The sequence below is a fragment of the Penicillium canariense genome (genome assembly GCF_028826845.1).
Source record: "Penicillium canariense strain IBT 26290 chromosome Unknown utg000004l_segment0_segment0, whole genome shotgun sequence".
Lineage (NCBI taxonomy): Eukaryota > Fungi > Ascomycota > Eurotiomycetes > Eurotiales > Aspergillaceae > Penicillium > Penicillium canariense.
This window is the reverse complement of record NW_026622731.1, coordinates 2,930,629-2,941,661: the sequence shown is the minus strand read 5'-3', so window position 1 is coordinate 2,941,661 and position 11,033 is coordinate 2,930,629. Positions and strand designations below refer to the sequence as shown.

Here is an 11,033-nt window from a genome sequence, read left to right as displayed (position 1 = left end):
CCTATTGACTTTTGATTTGAGCTGTGCTTGTGGCAGATGGAATGGCGTGGATTGTCTATAATAGGCTTGTTTGTGATCACCTCCTCTTACTCTTAATGATAATTACGAGGAAGTTTAAAATCTCAATGAAATTATATTCTCTTTCCTCCAATCTTACAAATTAGAAACATCTTCGTTTCCCTCTCAAAGGACAAGTTCATCTGAGCAGTTAGATGTAGAATTTTTACCTATGACTTGGGCCTTCCCCTCTTGATGTTGACGAATGAAGAGAATGTTCCGTTCAATTCGCTATTAATTGGGAATAATACATGTTGGATTTCTTATACTTTTCAATATGTCACTCATGTAATTTGTCGATTTTAGTTTTGGATCAGAAGCCCACAGTAATTGCAATATATATCTTGCAGGAAGCCATACGGGACGAACCCTAGGGTATCAGGTACCGGACTACTTCGCCCTTCCCCCCTAGCTACCACCTACTACGAAAGATCACATGAGTAGGAACTGATTGAGTCCATGTCAAAACTAAGAGTGTTTTGCTTAGGTGATACGTTGCTATCAATGTTATTAGGTAGGGTTAGCACCATCGGTGCCCGGTGCCTAGATTTGCGATTGGTTTCAATCCATGGAATGTGTACAAGCAGTACCTAAATGAAGGAGAACAAGTCTTGCTGCAACAAGCAACGATAGAAATTCAGATCCCATTTTGCCCCGCATCCACATACAATATGAGGCTATCCTATGTAGAAAAGAAGAAAAGACAATTCGGGCATGATGCTAAACTCCTCCATGTCAACTTGCCGCCACATACACACAAAAAGGGAAAGAGAAAAGACGTTAATAATCTCCCAGCCACAAATCATAGATGATCACCATCAGCGCTATGACAGAACCATCGTTTCATCATTATCGACGTCCTCATTTTCATCACCCAGAAGACCAAACTCCCAATCGCCGCGCTCGATACGGCTGACGCGGTCGAGTTCAGACTGGTACTCCCGTCGCAAGTGGTCGAGGGTAACGATGACTCTCTCTTGGGGCGGTTCAACGGGTGTCTTGAAAGATACGCTGCCACGTCCACCACTGATCGAGGAGCGGCTGCCTCTGCGACCGGCGAATGAGACTGCGCTGGAGGATCTGCGTCGGGCTCCGAAGGGAGTGGGGGAGTTTACCTCCGCATCTTCCATGGAGACGTTTCCGTCATCATCAGCTTGTCGACCCCGTTGCTGCGGAGTTGACGCGCCCACGCCGGATGATGCGAATGGGCCAGTCTCGACAAGAATATAGGCCTCGTCCTTGTCGACAGAGGCGAGCAGGTTGATGAGCGACAATAGCTCGTGGCGTATCTCCTTACTCTCCAGGTCATCCTCTGGTATACTGACATCCTCGGCTTCCCTCTTGGCTTTGCGGGCCAGAGCGGATGAGGGGGCATCTCTGGCCTTGCGCAGACGTTGGACGTTCCGGTAGGCAATCTCGGCGGCGCCGCGGTAGTCATTACGGGCAATTCGGTATGCCTGCAAGACGCGGTGGTAGTCGGGTAAAGCATCGGCTTCATCATTGTCGATATCGGTCCATGAGGCAAACGAACCCTGCTTGCGGGCTAGGGAGACAAGTACTTCATCGATATGAGAGGCAATGTTGGGAACAAGTGCAGTCGGGAAACGGAGGATCTGCTTGATGCCGGCGGTGCCAGGCCCGGACACAGCAAGAACACTGGTGACGAGGGAGCTGAGTGCGGACCTCTGCAAGGCAAGGTCTTGGTACCGGGCCAGGGCGGAGTAGGCCTGATCAAATTGGCAGGTCTTGAGAGATGCGTAGAACAGCCGGGAGAGCAAATCGGTTCTCATGCTCGTGTAATCAGGGTCCTGCTCAGCCCACGCTTCCGAATCGAGGGCCTGCAGCGACAGGCTAGCAAATTCCGCGACGTGGGAGAATGAGCGCACTTGCTCGAAAACTGAGAGGATATGCTGGTAATATTTCGGAATGCCATTGTGAAAGCAGTTCACAGAAACAAGATCCAGAAGAGTCGACGACATTTCGTGCAGGTTACCCAAGGGTTTGCCACAAGCTACAATTTTTGTTAGCATGTCCAATCACCCGCGTTTAATAACAAAAATCCAGTCAAACTTACACAGAAGATATGCTGCCTTGCGGAAGTAAATGGCTGCAATATCAAATTCAGCCATCGCCACATGCAGCCGACCCTTGACATAGGTTGCCCAGGAAGTGCTTGCTTGGAAACGAAGGAAGTCCCATGCGAGATCGATATTGTTCTTAGCAATAAGGTCGCACTGAATGTAGGCCAACGCATTCGGATACGCCACTTCACCCGGTCTGGTCACCCAAGCCAGGACATCCCGGATCCCCAGAGTCAAAGTATAACTCTGCGGCATGCCAACAGCTTGACGTGGCTTGATGTCCGCGACGAAAAGATCTTCCAGAATAGTAGCCGTCCGCCAATGCTTGTTCTTATTAGACTTGTTCTCCTTCAAAGAAAGAACCGGAGTCGACGCTTCTGTACCCGAGCTGGGGGCACGATCAGGGCATTTCCGGACATTTGAGCTGAGCCAGTACATCATTTCGTACTCTCGGAGGGAATCAATGAGAGTGGAGAACAGATCCGCCGCGTCGAAGCTTGAGCGTTCACCCTGTTCAATCTCGCCATCCACAAACGTGACTAGGATCAACAAATCATAGAGGATCTGGCGAGTGAGCAAAATTGTCTCTAGCGCCCCACTGACAGCAATCCGTGCACCGAAATATGTTGAGAGAAGCCCTGAGTCCTTCCCACTGAACCCAGAAGGAACTGTGTCGATAATGGCATAGAAGGCATCACCAGATAGGTTCTCAGCATCCAAATACTCATTGAGTGCCGTAACTAGACTCTCAAAGGTCTTGTTGGAGATCCGATCCCCAAGCTCGCAGCGCTCTCGGAAACTGTCCATGCGATCGATGATGGATGAAGAGGGCTCGTTGAAGATCTCAACATCAAGCGCAGCCCGACACGCCCCGTCAAGTTCCGCAGAGAACTTCTTTCTGAAATCGGCAGCAACCTTCACCAATGAGGAGGCTTGTTCAAATAAATTACCCAGCTCGGCGTTCAGGTTCCGGTGCCTCCAGCGGTCCACGATCTTGGGAGCCTCTTCACTGAGCTCAGCGCTGGAGTTGTGTAGGAGTAGTTCGGAAGTATTGCACTCTCGGATCACAGCGCAGGCATCTGAGAGAAGCAACCAAGGAATTTCGTAGTATGAGTCGTAGGCAAGGGAAACTGGTTCGAATCTGCGCTTGTTGAGATCGTCGGCGACTTGCCAGAACTGGCGCCACTTGGCATCTGTGTCCCTCCTAAATCGTGCGTAGTCCATCTCATCCTCGGTATATTTTCGCAGAGAGACGGTCGCAGCAATTGTAGAGCAAAGTCTTTCTGCCAACGGGACATCCTTCTTCAGCACTCCAGACGAGGCGGAAGACAGTGGCTTAAGGGCCTCCTGGTAAACCGCCAAAGCAGTCTCAAGGACTTCGGGCAGATACCGAGTCGGGTGCAGAAGGTAGGCAAGCCACTTCTCAGTCGGATCGACGACATCTTCGAGTGTTGATGCAGGCAATGGCTCCTGTCGGTGAGTCTCAAACGTCGTCGAAACCCAATTTGTAGACCAGTCCGTCACGAGAGTCTGAAGATCAAAGTGAATGGAGTAAAGCTGATAAAGCCCGTGGTTTCTCCAGAGCACCCACAACTCCATTCCCTTCCCTTCCTCCGCTGGCTTGACCTGGAAGTCGGCAATGCTCCAGAACATATTGCCCGTCACGTCTGGGTCCACGGGTCGAAAAACTGCATCCGCAAAGAGATCCTCAATAACAAGGTCAGAAGTTAGACCTCCCTTAACAGCCCAGAATTTGAAGCGTCCGTCTTCGAATGGAGAGTATGTAACAACATAGAAGCGGTGACCCCCGTCCATCGCCCTCTCTGCATTGAACACCCGGATGAACGAAGTTTCCGCAGGGTTCAAGGTATATGGCACTGCATCGGGATCCATTGGGCGGCCCAGAAGATCCTTCGTCGCCGCTAGCTTGTTCGTCGCAAGATTCCAGATCTTCAAGGTGTGGTTCAAGCAGATAGCGAAAACATAGGTTTCGTCGGAGGTGGTAGCGATGGCATTGGCGGCATTCAGGTCGATACTGCGTCCATCATGCTTGAGCGAGGAGGGTGCATTCCATTTGACGAGGCCCCGAATCGAAGCGCCCCATGTTCGTTCGTCGAAAGTAAGAGGGGACCAGTGCGAACCTATTCCAATTATCCAGTCAGTTTCGGATTCAAACCTGCAACGAGATCTCTTCATAGCCTTACCATCGTCACCGGCTCTACGAGTCAGTCGCAGGAGCGCGCCATTGTCCAGAGAGATAAACAGCTCTTGTGGGCTGCTCGCGTGAAGTCGGTGGGGGTGCGAGAAGGATAAAGGCGCAGGGACGCAAGCCTTGCACCATTCGGTCACATTGTCGTCAATTGACTCTATCCTGCGGAAGAATTCAGGGCGAAGCGATAGGGTGTGCAGCTGTTTAGACGCCGTAATCACAAACAGGCTGAGGGTCTCATGATCCTCTGCATCTGCTAACGCCACGCCTGACGGAAGAATCTGTTCTTGGAAATGCAGCCGCAGGGTCACGTTGTGCTCGAGGTGCTCTGTGCCACTTTTCGTCAAGTCGGCGCATTGGATCTCCAGCACCTTGTTGTCATTGACGACCCTCCACAGGAACGTCCTCGGGTAAGTCCTGTGTTTGCGAAAGTAGACCGCACCCTGTGTCGCAAGATATCGTCTAGCAAATTCGTCTTCATCTTTCGCGATCGGGATTTCGGGCTGGTCGGGGGCAGACGAGATTGAAAAGCGAGGCCGACGGAACGCGCTCTCGTGAGCCGAAATCTGGATGTTGGCGACCGTGGCCGGCGAGAATGGCCGGAGGTCGACCCTGGTATCTTTGTAAATTTTCGCCATGATGGATAACTGCGGAGCCTGCACGAAAATCAGGGCCGACTCAGAGTTCCATGGCTGGTGGCAGACGGAAAGGTTGCAGGGCGGAAGCTGGAGCTTCAAAAAGCAAAGTCTTGGCGCGGGCGCGACCTTTCACCCTGCGGGAGTGGCAGTTTCCAGCTAGCGCCTAATCATTACTACAAGCACATCGGCATTGCCTACAAGATTTAGTGGCAAAATTCTATGATACAGTGCAATTGACGCTGAAAAATATTATTCTACCATACAAAATAAAGCATTCACCAATCGTCTTCTGAAAGAGGTCGCTACCTCAGTAGCCACAGCCAGGTTATTGGATGAAGTAGCAGGTCAGTTCGGGCTCATGAGGTCACTAAAATCGTGTCAAAGATAACAAAATAGACGAGGCGGCTCAGTCTTTCTCCAGGTCTTTCTCACTGGGGTCCCCGATACCATCTTCATTGATGGCAAAGAGGCAGTCGCTTTCGGGCAGGCAAGGGCTGTCATAAATTTTGCAAATACGGGTCTCAGCCCGGCCTTTCTTAAGGCTGAGCCGAGTAGTGCTGGCATGGGCTATGATATTGCCTCCAATAGGTTTCTTTGGATCGGGGTTGAACATAGCACTGGGGCCACCGTCGACCTGGGCGACAACCTGGTTGGTGATGACAACAGCGATACCAAACTCATCTGCAAGATGTTGCAGCGTGCGCAAAAACTTTGCCAAGTGAGTCTGCCGAGATGCAAGCTCACCACGACCATTGAAGTCTGTACGGTATAGCGAGGTCGCCGAGTCCACGATCAGGAGCGAGAATCGAGTTTCACACATCATCTGAGATGCTTGATTAAGCAGCTGCAGCTGATGGTCGGAGTTGTAAGCTCGAGCGTAAGCCACATTGTCGAGAACCTCTTCACCAACAAGCCCGAACCTTTGGGCAACTGCAAGGAGTCGAACCGGTCGGAAGGTTCCCTCCGTGTCGATATAAAGACATTTGCCCTCGCCTCCACCCATATCAAAAGGAAGTTGACAGGTTACTGCGAGAGTATGGCAAATCTGACTCTTTCCCGTTCTGAACTCTCCAAAAATCTCCGTAATTGATCCCGTTTCAATACCACCGCCGAGCAGGGTGTCAAGTTGTTTGGATCCAGTTGTGATTGAGATAAGCTCGCTTCTCCGGGCGTGCATCTCAGTCGCCGTTGTAAATCCCAGGGGGACAAGTTTGTTAGCTAGTCAGGGAAGACATGTCAGCGCCCTTGTGCGTGAATGGGGAGCTTCAATGCATTGCAGATGGTGACTCACCCTCAGCCAAGATCTTGCTAGCCTTTTGCTCTGAGATGCCCTTGATCTGCTCCAGCTGGCGCTTTGGTCTACCCCCATTATGTTAGTTGATTTCGATTCAATACAGAATTAACCCGTGAAAGCTGTAGTAGTAGCTGAGAGAGCGGGGATGGGTTCAGCACGTACGTAAAGGCAATTCTCTCGACAGTGTGGTAGCCGGCATCCACAAACAGCTTGATATCTCTGGCAGACAAACCCGCCATACCCTGTCATATAGATTAGGTCCCCGGTGTATGAAATTTGTGCTTCGGGGTCATTTCGGGGTCTTACTCACCTCTAGAGCAGAGAGCGGGGTTGGGGCCCCAGGGCCAGGCAGACCACCCTCATCATACTCCCCTTGGGGTTCCATGTCGGCTGTCATATCTTCAGGTTCGGTAGCTTTAATATTGCAGCGTGGAAGCAGTGTTCAAAGGCGGGGGCAGTGTTTTCCGAATGCAAACACGAATGCACGCGTCCAGTCTGGAGAAGGTGGTCCACGCAGTACCGAGGGTTCCTTAAAATGAGTCTGATGAGAAACTGCAGGCTCTGAGGTGATGAGTCACCGGTCTCTTCTGCTTTCAATTTCAATCTGTTGGCGGCAAAACTCGGGCTTCCTAACGAGTCAACAATTGCCTTCGTGCCAGACGCGTCGACGCCGTCGCGCGGTCACGTGGTTCCGCCGGCGATTGACCGGGCAAGGCAGCAACGGGCTAAGCAGGACTGGTGCCTGTTGCTCTACACAACACAAACAATTATAAGGATGCTTAAACAGCAGTTCAAACAACAGCATAGGGTCAGGTACTCGGGTTCGCAGGATATTTAGTGACATATCCGCGCTCAATCCTCATCCGCAGCGATATAATGAATACAAATCTGCTTGAACAGCGTTCACTGCATGCTTCCACCGAGTCTCGAGCTTTCCATGTTACCGACCTCGATAGAATGATGGATAGACATTCCATTTTACCCCGCTGTGATCCTCAGTCAATTTCACAGTCTATCATCGGAAGAAAATCCCTTGCTCAACATCCCTGGTAGCAATTCTTGATTCATGGATGATGAATAGAATCCAGCAACTCAAAACGCCCATGCGCATCGCAACACTCATCCTCTACCACTTAATGATCCCACGAACGGACCGAGGTGAGTATCGACATCCGTTTGTGTCGTCTCTGGCCATCTCGAACCGTCGGGTTCAATTGAAGCCTTTCCGCGGGCATATTCATGTGGATTCGCTCGTTGAAGATGGCGCTCATCTTGCGTCGGAACTCCTCCGAAGACCGTTTGCGAAGAACCCCTGCGAACACAGCGTTGGTTCAATGGTCCAATGTCCTAGTGAGGCCATGAGAGATACTTACTGGTAATCCGTGAAGTCTGTTGCTGCTCGCCCGCCAGTCGGAGACCAGGTTCATCTCCATCTGGGCCTAAATCCAACTCATCAGGGCTATGAGGACCCGCCCTCGCGGTCTTTGTATCGAACGCTTGACTTGCACGCCAAATTCGGGAGTGAAGATTGGCGCGCTTGTTGTCGCTGACGAAGCCTTCGATACGCCGGTGGAAGGTACCGGGCGAGCTCGGTGTCTTGGACGACATTACGGGCGAGTAGATTCCACCAGGGACATAATGTTCATATGTGTACTTGTTGGCTGTGACAATATCCACCTCGGAGCTCAATCCCGGTCGGATGTATGCTGGCAGGGATGCCCGAGTGTTCCTCGAACTCTCGAGGGTCATCGAGGAGGCCGGTGTAGGAGGGTGCACTGGGAGCTGCCTCGGAGCTGGGCTGGCTGGGCTAGATGGTCGATCTCCAGTGGGTGTCCCGGGCTGGTGTGGGCTCGGAAGCGGAGTGTTGTGATTAGAGACCCAGATGCCTTCGATTTGCAGTCCTTGTTCGAGGGCTCTGGCGCCAAATGGCACATCATCACTCGCTAGCATGGGGTATAACTCGGCTTCCTCCTCCTTCTGGCGAGCTTCCGCATCTGCGTATCGGCGTGTCATCCACCTGTTGAATGCAAGAACGCAAGAGGCGTATATGAAAACGAGGACCTGTATTATCGTCAGCTCTCCTTTCTCCTCTGCGTTGTGGCATGTCTCGTCGCACGATCAAGAGCACCAGCACCTGCAAGGTTAGTGGTCAGCATGTCAAACAGATTTAAATAGGCGAGGCAAGATCGTACAAAACTCAACTTCTCCCACAGCGCCCAGTCAACCCAGAATGCCATGGCAGCTTCGGGCGCTGTCCAGCACGGGCACAGCTTGTACTGGTGAGGTCAGGTCGGGGTGCGTACTGAAGAAAGTGTGAGAGATAATACAGGGAGGGAGATTGGCAGTTGTTACCCTAAGAGGGGGTGCAGGCGGTGTTTTCATGGTTATACTGTGAGAGCCACTTGAGTTGGTTGAGTGGGGGCAAGAGCTACCTACCGAATTTGGACGAGTCGAGGAAGTGATAATTGGTCAATCGCGTTCATTGCCTATTATAGATATCAAGTCTTTCCAGCACGGTGTTCTATGATTGAGTTGGTTGCTATTGCCCAGAGAGGCTCACCCATCGTCAATCAAGGTTGCTATTTGGTTGCACGGAGTGCCATCCATCCCATCGACAATCTCGATGCATGTGGAGGTATCAAGAAAGTCCGCACAACAAAAGGAGCTCAAACCTTTCTAGTAGTATGTAATGTAGGAAGAAGAGGATCGAAATGCAAAAAAAGATCTCTCCCTCGGGGAATCGAACCCCGGTCTCCCGCGCTTATCAGAGTTAATGACAAGCGGAAATCATGACCACTAGACCAAGGAAGATGTGATGACCGAGTTACCGCTCGACCACTTGGTGTTGGTTGATGTAAGGCGCTCAGTTCCTAGATAGATGTTCTTGTTTTATCTGTCGACCAAAACAGCATCCCATCGATATGGTCTGAACTTACCATCCATCTCACCGGTCGCAGATGACCCTAACAGAGCCTGCTTCATATAACTAAATACTGACTTATTATGTAATATATGACACGGTCTGACTACCAAATTCTTACTAATCGGCGATTTGATTGATCTATTGTTTTCATCTTGTGGAGATATATACCTATCCAGTTCATAGGATCCGATGGTCCATACTCATGACACTTACCACCACAGGAACGGTAGGTACCTAGTTCATGGCATAGACAGGTACTAACTACACTGACAACCATGATTGTCCCCCTTGTCGAAAACATAGGGATAATCCATCGAACCCCCCAACGCACAAGACACGAAGCTTTACATAGATAACACCCATTGATTTTGACTTTGCCTGCCCCAGATAAAGCCCAGAGGCGAGCGAATTCAAGCAGGATTGCTGCGGGGTTCCAGCCTTCTCCGGATACAGATTGTAGCCGTAGTGATGAGCAGTATCTGAGGTCGAGATATGATCATTTCGTAAGTACCCGGTATCTAACCAGGAAGGCAAAGTTGTCCGAACCGAAAATATGCGCCTGGAGTCGAGGGATCATTAATGATAAGTGCCGCGATTTACATAGCCGCAGAGGGGCACGGTGGGGGGGGGCGGAATGGATCACAAAAATCACTCAAAAAAGGGCCCACAATGATCGGACAGAGCTTGTCTCAATAACATCATCTGGCTGCTTTTTGTTCTTGTGTGGCGGAATTCCAAGGCATATTGGTCGGCCCGCGCAAAAAGGGTGATAATTCTCTACCATGGGTTTATCGATGATCGCCTCAACTCAAATTCATTGAGGATCGACTAACCTTATCATGATTGTCTACACTTTCCGAAAAGAAGTGATAGCTTATGAGTTACTCCCTTCCATGCGTGTTGTGCCATTGCCTTGACATGCGCTTGAATGTAAGGACATCGTTTCAACTTCATTGACATCCTCAGAGCTTAGTACCAGATACCTGGAGTTCCATGGGTGATAGGATAGGCGAAGATAGAGAGATGTAAGCACCGCACCTGCGGCAAGGGTTGTGTAGTGTCATGTGATAACAATTTGAGGGCGCCGACCTGAGGCATTTTGTTCAGTTGCCAGAAAGAAAGCCCAATCGCAGCCAGCCTGGGCTGGCCCCTAATACTCTGCGTCCTGGCATCAAATCCGACCAATGGATATTTTGGGTTTGCTGCACATGCGGCTAAAGAACAGGAGTTATTGATCTGATCCGGTCCAAGAAATTGAACAACATTCAGAGGAAGGCTGCATGAACTGCGAAGCCAAGATATGCTTCGACCACCTGGGTTATCCTTCACTGACAACTCATATGTTATGCATGTTTTCAAGCATTGGTTGGGCAGGAAATGAAGACTCCCCGCTTGAAGCGCCCGTACTGTTGATCCAGACGGACTGATACCCAAGATGGAATCGCAGCGTCAAGGTGTTCTCGGACGAATTTTGTTTTTCACAGGTGCTTCCGGAAAAAGTTTCCTGTTGACCGATTTTCAAAACAGGCTAATAATTGCGACTCGATCTTCTTCTGTTACTGGGGTTCGCAATGGTCTGTGCTTGCAATTGCGTTTCAAACTGGTGGGGAACGAAAGGGCTCAAGCATTCGGAGTCGGTAATGCTCTTCGGGCCGAGAGTGCATTGTCCGTGCAGACAATGTGCGTCGCAACGCAAAAGTGCTATCTCTAAACCCAAGAGGAAAGCCAACTAGTCTCAAATGATATTGCAGAAAATTAGACGGAACCAGAAGGTGGAATTAAGTGGTATGTCGTTTCCTTGCTCCTCTGCGTTAATGGTGGTGTTTTTCAA

At 50.5% G+C, this 11,033-nt stretch overlaps 2 protein-coding genes across 2 annotated transcripts; both read right to left on the bottom strand.

Moving 5' to 3' along the window:
- Positions 1-881: 881 nt before the first annotated feature.
- Positions 882-4,985, bottom strand: N7482_007377 (nucleoporin Nup120/160; the record flags this gene model as incomplete). Its single annotated transcript, XM_056689502.1, has 3 exons — positions 882-2,068; positions 2,132-4,279; positions 4,343-4,985. The coding sequence occupies 3 exons, from the start codon at positions 4,983-4,985 to the stop codon at positions 882-884; spliced, it is 3,978 nt and encodes a 1,325-aa protein (XP_056541931.1).
- Positions 4,986-5,391: 406 nt separating this feature from the next.
- N7482_007376 (recombinase RAD51) lies at positions 5,392-8,555 on the bottom strand (the record flags this gene model as incomplete). The annotated part of the gene is made up of 7 exons (XM_056689501.1): positions 5,392-6,203; positions 6,277-6,344; positions 6,442-6,521; positions 6,590-6,693; positions 7,430-7,591; positions 7,653-8,385; positions 8,472-8,555. Coding segments are annotated over 7 exons (2,043 nt in total), but the record flags the coding sequence as incomplete, so codon positions are not given.
- Between the last annotated feature and the right edge of the window lie 2,478 nt (positions 8,556-11,033).